The sequence below is a fragment of the Hemitrygon akajei genome, chromosome 5, assembly GCF_048418815.1.
Source record: "Hemitrygon akajei chromosome 5, sHemAka1.3, whole genome shotgun sequence".
NCBI lineage: Eukaryota > Metazoa > Chordata > Chondrichthyes > Myliobatiformes > Dasyatidae > Hemitrygon > Hemitrygon akajei.
In genome coordinates, this window is record NC_133128.1 from 87792464 (window position 1) to 87811186 (window position 18723).

General features: G+C 51.5%; 1 protein-coding gene across 5 annotated transcripts in view; it reads right to left on the minus strand.

Annotated features, from left to right (window-relative positions):
• Window positions 1-18723, minus strand: part of lacc1 (laccase (multicopper oxidoreductase) domain containing 1) — a 37154-nt gene that overhangs the window by 9366 nt on the left and 9065 nt on the right. For all 5 annotated transcript variants that reach the window (XR_012098976.1, XR_012098977.1, XM_073045984.1 and 2 more), the window contains exons 3-5: window positions 13910-14088; window positions 12637-12802; window positions 7323-7548 (exon numbers count right to left, since the gene is read on the minus strand). Coding sequence is in view for 3 of the 5 variants with exons in the window: in XM_073045984.1 (XP_072902085.1) it covers window positions 7323-7548; window positions 12637-12802; window positions 13910-14088 (571 nt within the window). In the remaining 2 variants the exon portion in view is untranslated. The remainder of the gene's footprint in view (window positions 1-7322; window positions 7549-12636; window positions 12803-13909; window positions 14089-18723) is intronic.

Here is an 18723-nt window from a genome sequence, read left to right on the forward strand (position 1 = left end):
TCAGTGTGGGATTTACACAGTCTCCCCAATCTCCAGTACGGTCAGTGTGGGGTTTACACAGACTCCCGTGACCCCGATCTCCAGCACGGTCAGTGTGGGGTTTACACAGTCTCCCCGATCTCCAGCACGGTCAGTGTGGGGTTTACAGTCTCTCTGTGACCCCGATCTCCAGCACGGTCAGTGTGGGGTTTACACAGACTCCCGTGACCCCGATCTCCAGCACGGTCAGTGTGGGGTTTACACAGTCTCCCCGATCTCCAGCACGGTCAGTGTGGGGTTTACAGTCTCTCTGTGACCCCGATCTCCAGCACGGTCAGTGTGGGGTTTACACAGTCTCCCCGTGACCCCAATCTCCAGCATGGTCAGTGTGGGGTTTACACAGACTCCCGTGACCCCGATCTCCAGCACGGTCAGTGTGGGGTTTACACAGTCTCCCCGATCTCCAGCACGGTCAGTGTGGGGTTTACAGTCTCTCTGTGACCCCGATCTCCAGCACGGTCAGTGTGGGGTTTACACAGTCTCCCCGTGACCCCAATCTCCAGCATGGTCAGTGTGGGGTTTACAGTCTCCCCGTGACCCCGATCTCCAGCACGGTCAGTGTGGGGTTTACACAGATTCCCGTGACCCCGATCTCCAGCACGGTCAGTGTGGGGTTTACACAGTCTCCCTGATCTCTATCACGGTCAGTGTGGGGTTTACACAGTCTCCCCGATCTCCAGCATGGTCAGTGTGGGGTTTACACAGTCTCCCCGTGACCCCGATCTCCAGCATGGTCAGTGTGGGGTTTACACAGTCTCCCCGTGACCCCGATCTCCAGTACGGTCATTGTGGGGTTTAAACAGTCTCCCCGATCTCCAGCACGGTCAGTGTGTGGTTTACTGTCTCCCTGATCTCCAGCACGGTCTGTGTGGGGTTTACTGTCTCCCCGTGACCCCGATCTCCTGCACGGTCAGTGTGGGGTTCACACACTCTCCCCGATATCCAGCACGGTCAGTGTGGGGTTTACACAGTCTCCTCGATCTCCAGCACAGTCAGTGTGGGGTTTACACAGTCTCCCCGATCTCCAGCACGGTCAGTGTGGGGTTTACACAGTCTCCCCGATCTCCAGCACGGTCAGTGTGGGGTTTACACAGTCTCCCCGTGACTCTGTTCTCCAGCACGGTCAGTGTGTGGTTTACACAGTCTCCCCGTGACTCTGTTCTCCAGCACGGTCAGTGTGGGGTTTACACAGTCTCCCCGATCTCCAGCACGGTCAGTGTGGGGTTTACACAGTCTCCCCGTGACCCCGATCTCCAGCACGGTCAGTGTGGGGTTTACACAGTCTCCCCGTGACCCCGATCTCCAGCATGGTCAGTGTGGGGTTTACACAGTCTCCCCGTGACCCCGATCTCCAGCACGGTCAGTGTGGGGTTTACACAGTCTCCCCATGACCCTGATCTCCAGCACGGTCAGTGTGGGGTTTACACAGTCTCCCCGATCTCTATCACGGTCAGTGTGGGGTTTACACAGTCTCCCCGATCTCCAGCATGGTCAGTGTGGGGTTTACACAGTCTCCCCGATCTCCAGCACGGTCAGTGTGGGGTTTACACAGTCTCCCCGATCTCCATCACGGTCAGTGTGGGGTTTACACAGTCTCCCCGTGACCCCGATCTCCAGCACGGTCAGTGTGGGGTTTACACAGTCTCCCCGTGACCCCGATCTCCAGCACGGTCAGTGTGAGGTTTACACAGTCTCCCCGTGACCCCGATCTCCAGCAGGGTCAGTGTGGGGTTTACACAGTCTCCCCGTGACCCCGATCTCCAGCACGGTCAGTGTGGGGTTTACACAGTCTCCCCGTGACCCCGATCTCCAGCACGGTCAGTGTGGGGTTTACACAGTCTCCCCGTGACCCTGATCTCCAGCACGGTCAGTGTGGGGTTTACACAGTCTCCCCGTGACCCCGATCTCCAGTACGGTCATTGTGGGGTTTAAACAGTCTCCCCGATCTCCAGCACGGTCAGTGTGGGGTTTACACAGTCTCCCCGATCTCCAGCACAGTCAGTGTGGGGTTTACACAGACTCCCCGATCTCCAGCACGGTCAGTGTGGGGTTTACAGTCTCTCTGTGACCCCGATCTCCAGCACGGTCAGTGTGGGGTTTACACAGTCTCCCCGATCTCCAGCACGGTCAGTGTGGGGTTTACACAGTCTCCCCGATCTCCAGCACGGTCAGTGTGGGGTTTACACAGTCTCCCCGATCTCCATCACGGTCAGTGTGGGGTTTACACAGTCTCCCCGTGACCCCGATCTCCTGCACGGTCAGTGTGGGGTTCACACACTCTCCCCGATATCCAGCACGGTCAGTGTGGGGTTTACACAGTCTCCCCGATCTCCATCACGGTCAGTGTGGGGTTTACAGTCTCCCCGTGACCCCGATCTCCAGCACGGTCAGTGTGGGGTTTACACAGTTTCCCCGTGACCCCAATCTCCAGCACGGTCAGTGTGGGGTTTACACAGTCTCCCCGTGACCTCGATCTCCAGCACGGTCAGTGTGGGGTTTACACAGTCTCCCCGTGACCCCGATCTCCAGCACGGTCAGTGTGGGGTTTACACAGTCTCCCCATGACCCTGATCTCCAGCACGGTCAGTGTGGGGTTTACACAGTCTCCCCGATCTCCATCACGGTCAGTGTGGGGTTTACACAGTCTCCCCGTGACACCGATCTCCAGCATGGTCAATGTGGGATTTACACAGTCTCCCAGTGACCCCGATCTCCAGCACGGTCAGTGTGGGGTTTACACAGTCTCCCCGATCTCCAGCACGGTCAGTGTGGGGTTTACACAGACTCCCGTGAGCCCGATCTCCAGCACAGTCAGTGTGGGGTTTACACAGTCTCCCCAATCTCAAGCACGGTCAGTGTGGGGTTTACACAGTCTCCCCGTGACCCCGATCTCCAGCACGGTCAGTGTGGGGTTTACAGTCTCTCTGTGACCCCGATCTCCAGCACGGTCAGTGTGGTGTTTACACAGTCTCCCCGTGACCCCGATCTCCAGCACGGTCAGTGTGTGGTTTCCACAGTCTCCCCGTGACCCCAATCTCCAGCACGGTCAGTGTGGGGTTTACACAGTCTCCCCGTGACACCGATCTCCAGCACGGTCAATGTGGGATTTACACAGTCTCCCCGAGACCCCGATCTCCAGCACGGTCAGTGTGGGGTTTACACAGTCTCCCCGATCTCCAGCACGGTCAATGTGGGGTTTACACAGACTCCCGTGACCCCGATCTCCAGCACAGTCAGTGTGGGATTTACACAGTCTCCCCAATCTCCAGTACGGTCAGTGTGGGGTTTACACAGACTCCCGTGACCCCGATCTCCAGCATGGTCAGTGTGGGGTTTACACAGTCTCCCTGATCTCTATCACGGTCAGTGTGGGGTTTACACAGTCTCCCCGATCTCCAGCATGGTCAGTGTGGGGTTTACACAGTCTCCCTGTGACCCCGATCTCCAGCACGGTCAGTGTGGGGTTTACACAGTCTCCCCGTGACCCCGATCTCCAGCATGGTCAGTGTGGGGTTTACACAGTCTCCCCGTGACCCCAATCTCCAGCACGGTAAGTGTGGGGTTTACACAGTCTCCCCGAGACCCCGATCTCCAGCACGGTCAGTGTGGGGTTTACACAGTCTCCCCGATCTCCAGCACGGTCAATGTGGGGTTTACACAGACTCCCGTGACCCCGATCTCCAGCACAGTCAGTGTGGGATTTACACAGTCTCCCCAATCTCCAGTACGGTCAGTGTGGGGTTTACACAGACTCCCGTGACCCCGATCTCCAGCACGGTCAGTGTGGGGTTTACACAGTCTCCCCGATCTCCAGCACGGTCAGTGTGGGGTTTACAGTCTCTCTGTGACCCCGATCTCCAGCACGGTCAGTGTGGGGTTTACACAGACTCCCGTGACCCCGATCTCCAGCACGGTCAGTGTGGGGTTTACACAGTCTCCCCGATCTCCAGCACGGTCAGTGTGGGGTTTACAGTCTCTCTGTGACCCCGATCTCCAGCACGGTCAGTGTGGGGTTTACACAGTCTCCCCGTGACCCCAATCTCCAGCATGGTCAGTGTGGGGTTTACACAGACTCCCGTGACCCCGATCTCCAGCACGGTCAGTGTGGGGTTTACACAGTCTCCCCGATCTCCAGCACGGTCAGTGTGGGGTTTACAGTCTCTCTGTGACCCCGATCTCCAGCACGGTCAGTGTGGGGTTTACACAGTCTCCCCGTGACCCCAATCTCCAGCATGGTCAGTGTGGGGTTTACAGTCTCCCCGTGACCCCGATCTCCAGCACGGTCAGTGTGGGGTTTACACAGATTCCCGTGACCCCGATCTCCAGCACGGTCAGTGTGGGGTTTACACAGTCTCCCTGATCTCTATCACGGTCAGTGTGGGGTTTACACAGTCTCCCCGATCTCCAGCATGGTCAGTGTGGGGTTTACACAGTCTCCCCGTGACCCCGATCTCCAGCATGGTCAGTGTGGGGTTTACACAGTCTCCCCGTGACCCCGATCTCCAGTACGGTCATTGTGGGGTTTAAACAGTCTCCCCGATCTCCAGCACGGTCAGTGTGTGGTTTACTGTTTCCCTGATCTCCAGCACGGTCAGTGTGGGGTTTACTGTCTCCCCGTGACCCCGATCTCCTGCACGGTCAGTGTGGGGTTCACACACTCTCCCCGATATCCAGCACGGTCAGTGTGGGGTTTACACAGTCTCCTCGATCTCCAGCACAGTCAGTGTGGGGTTTACACAGTCTCCCCGATCTCCAGCACGGTCAGTGTGGGGTTTACACAGTCTCCCCGATCTCCAGCACGGTCAGTGTGGGGTTTACACAGTCTCCCCGTGACTCTGTTCTCCAGCACGGTCAGTGTGTGGTTTACACAGTCTCCCCGTGACTCTGTTCTCCAGCACGGTCAGTGTGGGGTTTACACAGTCTCCCCGATCTCCAGCACGGTCAGTGTGGGGTTTACACAGTCTCCCCGTGACCCCGATCTCCAGCACGGTCAGTGTGGGGTTTACACAGTCTCCCCGTGACCCCGATCTCCAGCATGGTCAGTGTGGGGTTTACACAGTCTCCCCGTGACCCCGATCTCCAGCACGGTCAGTGTGGGGTTTACACAGTCTCCCCATGACCCTGATCTCCAGCACGGTCAGTGTGGGGTTTACACAGTCTCCCCGTGACCCCGATCTCCAGCATGGTCAGTGTGGGGTTTACACAGTCTCCCCGTGACCCCAATCTCCAGCACGGTAAGTGTGGGGTTTACACAGTCTCCCCGTGACACCGATCTCCAGCACTGTCAATGTGGGATTTACACAGTCTCCCCGAGACCCCGATCTCCAGCACGGTCAGTGTGGGGTTTACACAGTCTCCCCGATCTCCAGCACGGTCAATGTGGGGTTTACACAGACTCCCGTGACCCCGATCTCCAGCACAGTCAGTGTGGGATTTACACAGTCTCCCCGATCTCCAGCACGGTCAGTGTGGGGTATACAGTCTCTCTGTGACCCCGATCTCCAGCACGGTCAGTGTGGGGTTTACACAGTCTCCCCGTGACCCCAATCTCCAGCATGGTCAGTGTGGGGCTTACAGTCTCCCCGTGACCCCGATCTCCAGCACGGTCAGTTTTAGGGTTTACACAGATTCCCGTGACCCCGATCTCCAGCACGGTCAGTGTGGAGTTTACACAGTCTCCCCGATCTCCAGCATGGTCAGTGTGGGGTTTACACAGTCTCCCTGATCTCTATCACGGTCAGTGTGGGGTTTACACAGTCTCCCCGATCTCCAGCATGGTCAGTGTGGGGTTTACACAGTCTCCCCGTGACCCCGATCTCCAGCACGGTCAGTGTGGGGTTTACACAGTCTCCCCGATCTCCAGTACGGTCAGTGTGGGGTTTACTGTCTCCCCGTGACCCCGATCTCCAGCACGGTCAGTGTGGGGTTTACACAGTCTCCCCGTGACCCCGATCTCCTGCACGATCAGTGTGGGGTTCACACAGTCTCCCCGTGACCCCGATCTCCAGTACGGTCATTGTGGGGTTTAAACAGTCTCCCCGATCTCCAGCACGGTCAGTGTGGGGTTTACTGTCTCCCCGTGACCCCGATCTCCTGCACGGTCAGTGTGGGGTTCACACACTCTCCCCGATATCCAGCACGGTCAGTGTGGGGTTTACACAGTCTCCTCGATCTCCAGCACAGTCAGTGTGGGGTTTACACAGTCTCCCCGATCTCCAGCACGGTCAGTGTGGGGTTTACACAGTCTCCCCGATCTCCAGCACGGTCAGTGTGGGGTTTACACAGTCTCCCCGTGACTCTGTTCTCCAGCACGGTCAGTGTGTGGTTTACACAGTCTCCCCGTGACTCTGTTCTCCAGCACGGTCAGTGTGGGGTTTACACAGTCTCCCCGATCTCCAGCATGGTCAGTGTGGGGTTTACACAGTCTCCCCGTGACCCCGATCTCCAGCACGGTCAGTGTGGGGTTTACACAGTCTCCCCGTGACCCCGATCTCCAGCATGGTCAGTGTGGGGTTTACACAGTCTCCTCGTGACCCCGATCTCCAGCACGGTCAGTGTGGGGTTTACACAGTCTCCCCATGACCCTGATCTCCATCACGGTCAGTGTGGGGTTTACACAGTCTCCCCGTGACCCCGATCTCCAGTACGGTCATTGTGGGGTTTAAACAGTCTCCCCGATCTCCAGCACGGTCAGTGTGGGGTTTACTGTCTCCCTGATCTCCAGCACGGTCAGTGTGGGGTTTACTGTCTCCCCGTGACCCCGATCTCCTGCACGGTCAGTGTGGGGTTCACACACTCTCCCCGATATCCAGCACGGTCAGTGTGGGGTTTACACAGTCTCCCCGTGACTCTGTTCTCCAGCACGGTCAGTGTGGGGTTTACACAGTCTCCCCGTGACTCTGTTCTCCAGCACGGTCAGTGTGGGGTTTACACAGTCTCCCCGATCTCCAGCACGGTCAGTGTGGGGTTTACACAGTCTCCCCGATCTCCATCACAGTCAGTGTGGGGTTTACACAGTTTCCCTGTGACTATGTTGGTCTCTCTAGTTGCTCCCGTTTCCTCTATCATCCCTAAGTCACGTGGGTTGTTTGGTAAACTGCTCCTAGTGTGTGTAAGCGAGACTTGGTACCTGGCGAGAGAACTGATGAAAAGACAGTTGAAGGCCAGCACGCATCTGATGGATCGAAGGGCCTCTTCTGTGTTGTTGGATTCTGTCTGGTAACTGTCAGACGTGTCCTAATTGACCCGAGCGTATGTGAAGAACACTGATGCTGTACACTCACCTGCTGGCTCGCCTGAGGTCAACGTGTGACCGGGCAGCACTGGCATCTTCCACACACCCAGGGTCGATGGCCGCAAAGTCTCGGGCTGCCTCCTGATGGAGTTTGAAGCAGCAGCGCCCCACCGAGGGGCCCAGCACCACCCGCACGTCCTTCACGCTGCTACCAAACTCAGCCACCATCGTGTCCACCGTGGCCGTGGCGACCCCCGCCAGCGTGCCCTTCCATCCTGGGGGAGGGACAGTGGACACCGTCATGCGGAATCTCAGCAGGTGGGGCACAGCGAGGGAGCGTGATACTTGGAGTTGGGTGAGCGGAGGGTTGGTGTTGCTGCGAGGGGTGGGGAGAGCGGCCGAGGAGGGACCAGGCAATCGTGGAAGGAGCCATCGGAGGAGCAGAGAACCAGGAACAAAGCCCTGTACTTGTGACAGAGGAACGAGGGGTGCCACGGTGGAGGGGAGGGGAGGACAGAACCCTTTCGGAATATTGGGAAGATTATGTTCAGCTTTGGTCACCTTGCTCTAGGAATGATGATATTAAGCTGGAAAGAGCGCTGACGGGACGTAAAAGGTTTCCGCCAGCACTTGAGACGCAGGATTCGAGTTGTATGGAGAGAGAGAGAGGGCAAGCTGGGGCTTTTCTCACTGGACTGAAGGGGAATGAGAAGCGACCTCGGAGCACAGGCTCCTAATCTTTTCTGTGCCATGGACCCCAGGACAGGAACCTGTTTCAGAGAGATGAATAAAATCATGAGGGACAGAGGCAAAGTGTCTCTTTCCTGCATTCCAGGAATCAAGAACTAGAAGGCTCAGATTTAGCGAGAGGAGAGATTGAACTGAGAGCAACTCTTCCACCAAGAGGGCGGTCAATACGTGGGACAAGCTGCCATAGGAACCGGCTGAGGCAGATCCATTAACAACATTTTCAGGGCATTCAGACAGGTAATGTTGAGAAAGGTTACAGAGACACGGGCAAAATGGGACCAGCTCAGGTGGGAACTTCGGTCAACATGGACCAGTTGGGCCGGAGGTCTTGTTTCTACGCAAGTTCTGTACCCTCCTGCAAACCTGCCTTGAAAAATAAACCCCGAGTCATCCTACAGATCTCTGGAAGTTTTATTTCTCGAATCAGTTCAGGAGATTTTGGGGCTTCAGTATGGTCATCAATGTTAGAGAGGGGAATGCTGAGAAGCTGGCTGCATGCCCCGGTCAGGTACAAACTAAAGGGGGGGGTGAGATACAATGGCATCCTGATGCATCAACTTCCCTGGATACCGGAAAGGCACTAGGTCGTTACCTTGGTGCATTGCACGCTGCTTCGCTGACTCATTCCACCGAATGTCTGAAGGCAGAAACGCTCAGCACATTCCAAACAATGATCTACTCCACTGAGTACAAGTGGTTAAGGCGTTGGACTAGCGATCTGAAGGTCGTGAGTTCGATTCCCAGCCGAGGCAGCGTGTTGTGTCTTAAGGCACTTAATCACAGTCCACCCAGCTGAAAATGGGTACCAGCAAAACGCTGGGGGTTAACCTCGCGATAGACTGGCGTCCGTGAGTCTCATACTCTCAGTCACTTCACGCCACGGAAACCGGCATAAGCACCTTTAACGTTGACTGAGTACAAGAGCGGGGACAGTTTGCAGCAGTTCCAGTTGTACAGACGCTGCTGAGACCGCACTTGGAGGTCACCATGTCATAGGAAAGATATTATTAAACAGGAAAGAGTACAGAGAAGATTTAGGAGGATTCATGGGCAACCTAGGGCTTTATTGAGGGGTAAGACTGAGGGGTAACTTTATTATCTTACTATGACTGTTCTTGACAAATTTTTCTACAGCAGTGGTTTGCCATTATCTTCTGGGTAGTGTGTTTAGAGGACAGGTGACACCAGCCACACTCTTCAGAGATTGTCAGTGGTCACATCACCAGGGGATTTGCACCAGCTGCCCCCAGGACTATACGATCGGGGGGTGGGGGTGGGGGGGCGCTACGGAGGTGCCATGGGCAAGCAGGCAAGCGGAGCACCTTACATCTCCTTTCGAAGAGACACATCTCCACCCGACCACCCAAGATAACTTTACAGAGATGTATAGAATGAGGAGCATAGATAGGGTGAAAGTACGTTGTACTCTCCCCAGGGAAAATCTATAGTTTGAGGGAGGGAGGGAGGTTGGTTGGTTACTGTACTAATCCCAAAGGAAATTACAGTGGCACAGTAGCATTACCAGTGCACAGGTATACAAACATTAGAAGAGAAGTAGAAAGAATAAAAAATAAGTTACCTCAGTCTAAGAGGAGGGGTCATCACTTTCCTGGCTATAGGTTGACTCATTATAAAGCTTAGTGGCAGAGGGTAAGAATGACCTCATATACCACTCTTTGGAGCAGTGTAGCTGTCTCAGTCTATTACTAAAAGTGCTCCTCTGTTCAGCCAAGGTGGCATGCAGAGGGTGAGAGACATTGTCCAGATTTGCCAGGATGTTCCATAGGGTCCTTTGTTCTACCACAGCCTCCAGTGTGTCCAGTTTGACTCCTATAACAGAGCCAGCCTTTCTAATCAGTTTATTGAGCCTGATGGCGTAAATGGGATTAGCTGTTAGTGGTCCAGCCAGGTTCCTTAACAACATTGAAAAGGCACTGCACAGGGATGCGGTTAGGAAAGGTTTGAGGGAATATGGGCCAATCACTGGCTTGCTGGGCACCACAATTAGTACAGACAGGTGGGTCAAAAGGCCTATTTACAGCCTGTGTGTCTTCATGACTTAAATCACCAAAATGGACTGTTACACCTGTATTCCTTCTTGCAAAAACTGTATACAATTTTCGGTTTAATTTATGTTTTTCTTGAGAATGCTGCCTAGATGTTGATATGATGCTGCTGCAGGCAAGATTTATATTGCACCTGCACACACTTACACTGTATGCATGACAATAAATTCAACTTAATGACTTTGAACCAGGAAGTGGGAGCAACCCACCAGCACACACACGACGGGCCAAATGGCCTCTCCTTCACCATACACTTTATCAGCTATTTCAACAAACTATCAGGTAAAACTATCTTCATAGGGACCACCCCCCCCCCCCCCCCCACGAAAGTAATAATGAAACAATTGGGCTTACTCTCCATTAAGTATTACACCTGCCTAGTGACTCCTCAGGGAGGGCCATTAGAAAGTGAGGGGGAATGGCGCTGTGTGAACCCTGAGCCGTGGAGCCAGCTCCTGCCTAGTGACTCCTCAGGGAGGGCCATTAGAAAGTGGGGGGGAATGGCGCTGTGTGAACCCTGAGCCGTGGAGCCAGCTCCTGCCTAGTGACTCCTCAGGGAGGGCCATTAGAAAGTGGGGGGGGAATGGCGCTGTGTGAACCCTGAGCCGTGGAGCCAGCTCCTGCCTAGTGACCCTCCTCAGGGAGGGCCATTAGAAAGTGGGGGGGAATGGCGCTGTGTGAACCCTGAGCCGTGGAGCCAGCTCCTGCCTAGTGACTCCTCAGGGAGGGCCATTAGAAAGTGGCGGGGAATGGCGCTGTGTGAACCCTGAGCCGTGGAGCCAGCTCCTGCCTAGTGACTCCTCAGGGAGGGCCATTAGAAAGTGGGGGGGAATGGCGCTGTGTGAACCCTGAGCCGTGGAGCCAGCTCCTGCCTAGTGACTCCTCAGGGAGGGCCATTAGAAAGTGGCGGGGAATGGCGCTGTGTGAACCCTGAGCCGTGGAGCCAGCTCCTGCCTAGTGACTCCTCAGGGAGGGCCATTAGAAAGTGGGGGGGAATGGCGCTGTGTGAACCCTGAGCCGTGGAGCCAGCTCCTGCCTAGTGACCCTCCTCAGGGAGGGCCATTAGAAAGTGGGGGGGAATGGCGCTGTGTGAACCCTGAGCCGTGGAGCCAGCTCCTGCCGCTAAAACCGATGGAAAGTCGAGCAGGGATGGAGCTTCGCTTGGGGGAGAAAACGAAATCATCCATCTTAACAGGAAAGATAAAACATTTAAACATGCAGAGTTCTAAAAGATAGAGGGATCAGGTGTCTGAATCCGATTAGATACAGCAATTAGAAAAGCTGACAAAGTCAGCTGTAGAGCTGCTGCAAGACCACGTCTGGAGTACTGTGTCCAGTGTTGATCTCCTTACCACAGGAAGGATGTTACTGCACTTAAAGCCCCTCCCAGTTTATCAGAATACCTGGATGGAGAAAAGTCAGATGGGCTAAGCTTGTATCGACAGTCATTAGAAGAGAAGGGATCCTGAGGGGCTTTCAAAGGATGAATGTAGAGAGGATGTTTCCTCTTGTGTGAGAATCTAGATCTAGAGGTTCCTGACTACGAACAAGGACTTGCTCTTTTACAAAGTTGAAGCAGTTTTTTTGTCTTCAGAATGAAACTCTCTGAGAGGGTGTTGGAAGGATCTTCGGACATTTTAAATTGGTTTATCATTGTCACACGTACTGAAGTACAGTGGAAAAACTTTCCGTTCCATGTCGTCCACACAGCTCATAATTCAACTGAGCAAGGGAAAATAACAAATAAAAGGCAAGTTTTAGAATCAGAGCAGTGTGTGTAGACAATAGGCGCAAGGCCATAACAAGGTAGATTGAGAGGTCGTCAGTCCAACTCATCAGACCGGGGAGTGTTCGATAGTCTTATAAAGCTGTCCTCGAGCCAATCGGCCCACTGTGAGGGGGGAGGGGTGGAAGGGAAAATGCCCGTGGTGGGTGGGGTTACCAGGGCAGTGAAATGTGTGGATGCGAGTCTGTGGGGAGGAGGTTATGAACTACGCCCATCACTCTCCACAGTTCCTGTGTTGTCCGGAGCAGAGTAGTTGCCATACCAAACTGTGAGGTGTCTCGATGGGACGTTTTTTGTGGTGCAGCTAGAGAAATTTCTGTGAGTCAGAGGGAGCATGTCAAATGTATTTAGCCTCCTGAGGAAGTAGAGGCTCTGCTGTGCTCTCCTGGTCAAGGTTGGGCCATGCCAGGCCACTCCTGGGAAGATGAAGGACTCAACCCTCTCCACCTCAGCACTACTGATGTGAACCAACCCCCTTCCTGAGGTCACTGAGCAGCTCTGGTATCTTGCTGATATTGAAGGAAAGGTTGCTGTCAAGGCACCAAGACTCCCCAACACATTTCTAGTCAGGGGTGGAGGGGAGAAAGGCCGAGGTTATAATCAGACATATGTCTTGAGAAATTCTGGCGGAGAAAGGAGTCACTGGGTTGGGCACGGGGTGTAAACCAGTCGGGTTACAATCATATCCGTGTTAACAGTAGAGCAGGGTTGAGGGACGAGTGATCTATCCTGAAATAAATGGGAAGCAAGTCTAACATTACCTGCGTGTGCGGCTCCACACACTTGTTGGACGGGGTCTGCAAACAGGAGAGGGATGCAGTCGGCTCCCGGCGCTGCTATGGTGATGCCTTTCTGGTTGGTCACAATCCCATCGTAGCTTTGGGGTTCATTCTTCCCAACGGTCCAGACGGTGTTGCCATGGCTCACCTGTACCGGGGCATTCACAGACAGCCGTAACCACAGAAAACAACTCACCATTTCCCAAACACCTACGTAATGCACTGGTGATAATGGGGACTCGAACTCGTTGCAGGAAATATCAGCTAATATCAATACAGAGCTGCGTCTGGCTTACTTGGCTGGTTACTGCTTTGATAAAATTGATCTGCCTTCACATTAATCAACCTACTACATTGTTTACCTGATGGGACCTGTTATATTTGACTTATTGGGACTAAGGTAGGTGCAATAAAAGCTGATTTGTTGGTCTTGCCTTGTGCCAACTGCACTCTCATCTTGAAGACACCTATCGCTTTGAATAAGGTTTTAGTCACCGGCCCTAACTTCTTGCATGCCATAATGCACACACAGCGTGTCTGCTAACATTTTCATCAAGTGTTGGGATGTTTCAGAGGTATAATGCTGCTTAACTTCCAGCAAGAAGCACATTATCCTTGTTCTACCTTGTATTGGAGGCCATTTGGCCCATCCTGAGCATGCTGTTGTGTTGTTTCCACTGTTTTCAGTCTGTTGTAAGTAACTGTGCAGCAAGGGATTCTGCCTTCAACATCCTTCCAGACAGCGAGTTCTGGCGGAGATTGAAGACACACAAAATAGAAAAGGGGTATTTTGTCCCGCACGGCTGTTCCATTCTTCTATGGTGATCCTCTATCTCGCCTACTTCCTCGCGCAGTCTCCCGATTTCCCCGAGGGAACAAAAGTTGATCCGTCACCACGCTGGCTGTACTCAGTGACCGAGTGTCCTGGGTAGCCATCTCACACCTCCAGTGAGGCAGGTTAAACCCCAACCTTCACTGCTTCTGTGTGGCACTCCAATTTCACCCCTCAAGCCAAAGACATGTGGTTAATAGACCACTGTAAATGAGCACTAGTGAGTGGAAAAATCTGAGGGGAGTTGTTGGGCAGGTGAGGATGAGCGTAAATGGTAGACAATGAGCTGAAGGGCTGTTTCACTGATGTCCGACTAAAATGCCCACCTGTTAACACTAGTCTTCCACCTCTGTTTACACTAGTACTGAGGGAGCACATTGACTGGCAGGACGCAGCCCAGGAAGGTAAAGGTAAATACCTTACCTTGGCGAGGTAGAAGGTCTGTGCGTTAAAGCCTGCGTTCCGGGCCAAGCGCTGGATATTTTCATTCACCACAGCCACTGGGTCCCTTCGCTTCAAGCTGCTGAAGAGGTTTAAGGAACTCATACCCGGTAAGTAAGATATGCCACCATTTCGGGTGGTGAAGCCATGTAGAAATAAATCTGTTTAATTAAAAAAAATACTTTTGGAAACAAAATACAGACCTTCCCCAGGTTACAAACGCCCTTCTTATAAACACTCTGCACACACAATTAAGCTCATAAACTAAATGAGAGCCAGTCTTAGGAAAGAAAACCTGTTGACACGTAACCGCTCCACTGTAACCAGAGACTGTTGTCTCTTAAGATTACAGTGCAGGAAGCCACTTCAGAGAGTTGCTTTGGAAATTTGCAAGCTATCACTTCCGCTGATATTCTACGAGACAAATGTAATATCCACTGTTGACTCAAGCCCAATGAAACCAGCTTTTGAAAGTGGGTTACACTGATTCTGCACTATCATGACTAGGCAGGGAAGACACTACATAAATGCTATACCAGGCCCTCATCAATACCACCCAGTACAGTAGTGCGGAAGTAGGGTTACTGTTTCAAGTGATCTTATGTATTTTGTGGCTTAAGGACAGCTGTAAAAATGGAACCCATTTGTAACCCAGGGATGGCTTGTAATACATACCTGAACCTTATCATTACTCTCAAGTGAAAAATGTTGGGGTGACGCTGGATTCTACAATGCCTGATATTTATAGTCACACAGCACAGAAACAGACCCTCAGCCCTCTATGTCCATCAAGAACCAATCTATACTAACTCTGCTCTCATCTCTGCATCTGAACGTTAGAAACATTTAAGCTGTTAGTATAACAAGCAATCAGGAAGGCAAGCAGTATGTTAGCCTTCACTGCAGGAGGGTTTGAGTAGAGGACTAGAGAAAATCTGACTGCAGTCATGAGCTCACACCTACAACACAGCGTGTCATTGCGTTTTCTGTACCTAAAGGAAGACCCACTGTTCTGTGGACCAGGGGTTTCCAAACGTTTCTATGCCATGGACCCCTACCATTAACCGAGGGTCCGTGGGCCCCAGGTAGAGAGTGCAAAGAAAATTCCTGTTTCCTGAAACGATGGCTCCATCTTTCGACCCAATGATAGACTCAACAATATTCTTGTAAAAATTATTTAAGATTTTTTTCAGTGAATGCTGCCTATCTGATGCCGCTGCAAGTCTTTCATTTCACTTGTGCTTACAAGCATCTCAAAGGATCATAGTACATTTATTATCAAATTATGTATGCAGTATTCAACTCGGAGACTATCTTCCTGCTGATATCTGACAATAAACTTAACTTTCAGGTGATGTTTTGTATCTGTGGAATTTAGCAGGACGATTTGAAAATGCTCAGAAGGTTTGCCAGGGGAGATATGAAGGAGGATACTTCCTCTGAAACGGAAGAGGAGATGAGGCCCAGCACAGGTTATTCTTGAGCATACGGAGTAGCAGGGCAGGATGAGACATCGAGCGACCAGCCCCTATTCATACTTTTTTAGTAAAATTAGGTGAAAGATATGGTGCCTTCTTGAAATATGACTGTGGAATATAAATGCTTGCGGTGGCATGGAGAAATGATTGGCTGGCCAACAGGGACAAACAGTAGAAGTACATAGAGCTTTTTCTCATTGGCAAAATGCAATGAATGTCACAGGAGTTAGTTCCAGGGCCTCACCTTATTATGGTTTATGCATGTGACCTGGATGAAGGAAATGGAAGTACATTCACCGACCAAACAAGGTCGGTGAAACAGAGAACACCAGATGATACAACCGGAATTTGTGTAAGCACGCAGTAGGCCAGGTGGAGTACGTGGAAGGAGAAGCAGTCCATCACCCTTCTTCAGAACTGGAATGGGGGGAGGACAAGAAAGGGAGAGCGGTGGAGAGAACAAGGGGAATATCTGTGACCTGCTGCTGACCATGCTAGTCCAGGTAACCACACAGTGCTGTCTACAAAAGGCCAAAGGCACAGATTAGAGTGGGAATGGGATGGAGAATTAAAGGAACAGGTAACTGAAAGATTGAATGTAGGTGTTCTGGAAAACTATCACCCAACCTGTGTTTTCTGCTCCAAAGTAAAGGAGATCACTTTGTGAAATTGAGCTCAGTATAGTAAATTGGAAGAAGTGCTATATTTTGCTCACCATGTCAACAGAAAGATGTGCTGGTCCTGAAGAGGGTCACAGGAACAATCCAAGGAATGAAAGAGTGAAGAATATTTGATGGCTCTGACCCTGTACTCGATGGAGTCAGAAAGATGAGGAAGTGTTTTATTGAAACCTTCAAATTCTAAAAGGCCTGAATAGAATGGAAGGAATGCTTCCATTAGTAGGAGAGTCTAGGGTCAGAGGGTACGAGTCGGAATAAAGAGATGTCCCAGATGGAGGTCGATCTGTGGAATTCATTGCCACAGAGGGCTGTGGAGCTCAAGTTATTAAGTGTATTTAACAGAGATTGATAGGTTCTTGATTGGGTGGGGGTAAAGTTTTATGGGCGAATGGGCTCGAGAAAAGGAAACAAATCAGCCATGATTGAATTGTGAAGCAGATCAGATGGGCCAAATGGCCTAATTCTTCTTTTACATCTTATGGTCTTAAGAACCGATGAATTACTGCTTCAACTGGAAGCAATGTTGGGGTGCCTGAGTGATGAGAATAGGAGAGATGAAATAAGAGATGTTCATTGCCTGTGGTGGCATGGGAAAGTGTCACGAGTAGCCAGGATGATCTCCACATTTGCTCATTTATTTGATCCCTTTTCAGGATCTAGGCTTCAAGGCCAGGATCTAGTGCCCATGTCTAAATGCTGTTGAGAAGCTGGTGGTGCAGCACCTTCTTAAAGCAATGCTGTTTTTCTGCTGGGCATTTCAAGATTGAGAGGAAACTTCATTGAAAAATCCAGCATCTTGAGGGGTGCTGACAGCGTGGCTAGAGAGGATGCTTCCTGTACTGGGAAAACCAGAACTAGGGTTACTGTTTAAAGATAAAGGGGTGCCAATTTAAGACACTTGACATTAAATCTTCTCTCTCAGATCAGAGGAAGTGCAGCGTAGATTCACGAGGTTAATTCCTGGGATGTCTGGACTGTCTTACGCAGAGAGGTTAGAGAGACTGGGCTTGTACACGCTGGAATTAAGGAGATTGAGAGGGGATCTGATTGAAACATATAAGACTATTAAGGGATTGGACAAGATAGAGGCAGGAAATATGTTCCAGATGCTGGGAGAGTCCAGTACCAGAGGGCATGGTTTGAGAATAAGGGGTAGGTCATTTAGGACAGAGTTAAGGAAAAACTTCTTCTCCCAGAGAGTTGTGGGGGTCTGGAATGCACTGCCTCGGAAGGTAGTGGAGGCCAATTCTCTGGATGCTTTCAAGAAGGAGCTAGATAGGTATCTTATGGATAGGGGAATCAAGGGATATGGGGACAAGGCAGGAACCGGGTATTGATAGGAATTGATCAGCCATGATCTCAAAATGGCGGTGCAGGCTCGAAGGGCCGAATGGTCTACTTCTGCACCTATTGTCTATTGTCTATCATTAGTCTTTGGAACTCTACAGGGTTGAGGATGAAAGGTCGTTGAATATTTAAAAGTGAGGGGTTTGAAAAATTACCAGAGAACATTAAATTAAACGTGGTGCTGAGGTCACAATCAGATTAGCAGTGACTTTCTCAAATGATGGAGCAGGTTCAAGGGGCTGAACGGGCTACCCGGACTCTCATTCATGTTTGAAAACTAAAGTAGACCCAGAAATTTCAGCAGAATTGACACCACCCAGTCACGTGCTGCATGAATAATGTAAATCATTGATGACATGCAAATAATAATCAAACCGCTCATTGAAAAAGATTAAATTCTGACAGGGATTTTAGTTTTCTTGTGCAAGCGAGTTGTATTTGGCAGGCGTTGCTAGAACTTACTGAGAGGGTGGGTACCCAGAAGATAATTCCCCTGGGCCAGGAATCTAGAACAAGGAGATGGGGGGGGGGGGGGGGTCTCAGGATAAATTGAGAATGATGAGGAAAGTATTGTCTAAGGGCCAGCAATGTTCTGGAATTGTGGGAGCCGAAGCAGACGAGTTCTTGGGGTATGGATGAGTTAAAGGAGAAGGCAGGAAAGTGCAGTTAAGGCCTTGATCTGGCCAGGACCTGTGGATCAGACTAAAGGGCTAAATAGACTGGGACCCCCAGTTCTCATTTCGTTGTCATGCATCACCACGAGCTCTCTCCTCACTTCTGCGATAAGGAAAGTTTGCTTCTTTACCAGTTTGGGAACGTGGGACTGCTTGAACAGGACTGAGCATTGATCATTGTCCAAGACAAATGAAATACTAACCAAGGTTTGTAATTTACTCACCACTGTTGCTTTGGAAGACAAAATTAATCACAATGTAATAAATAACATCCAAAAGCATTTGTTTCAATACTTCACTTCTATAAGGCTCAGAAGGGGAATTCAGGTGAATAGATCTTGCTTCCCATTGCCCACTCTGATATTTATAAGCTGCATTCTACCTGCACTTCCTCTAAGAGGCCCACAACCTTGTCGTGGTTTGGAGGCTTGCGTGCCTCGATGACCCGGAGAGCTATGCTGGCTGGAGTCAGGGCTTTATGCTTTGGCTCTTGGTAGGGTCCCCCATGCCAAACAGGTCAAAGGGTAAAGGTCAGACTCAGAGTGGTCCACCTGTCCTCTAGGTTGGGGGTTCAGCTCAGGGCCAACAATCTTGACTAGTAAAACAAAATTGATACA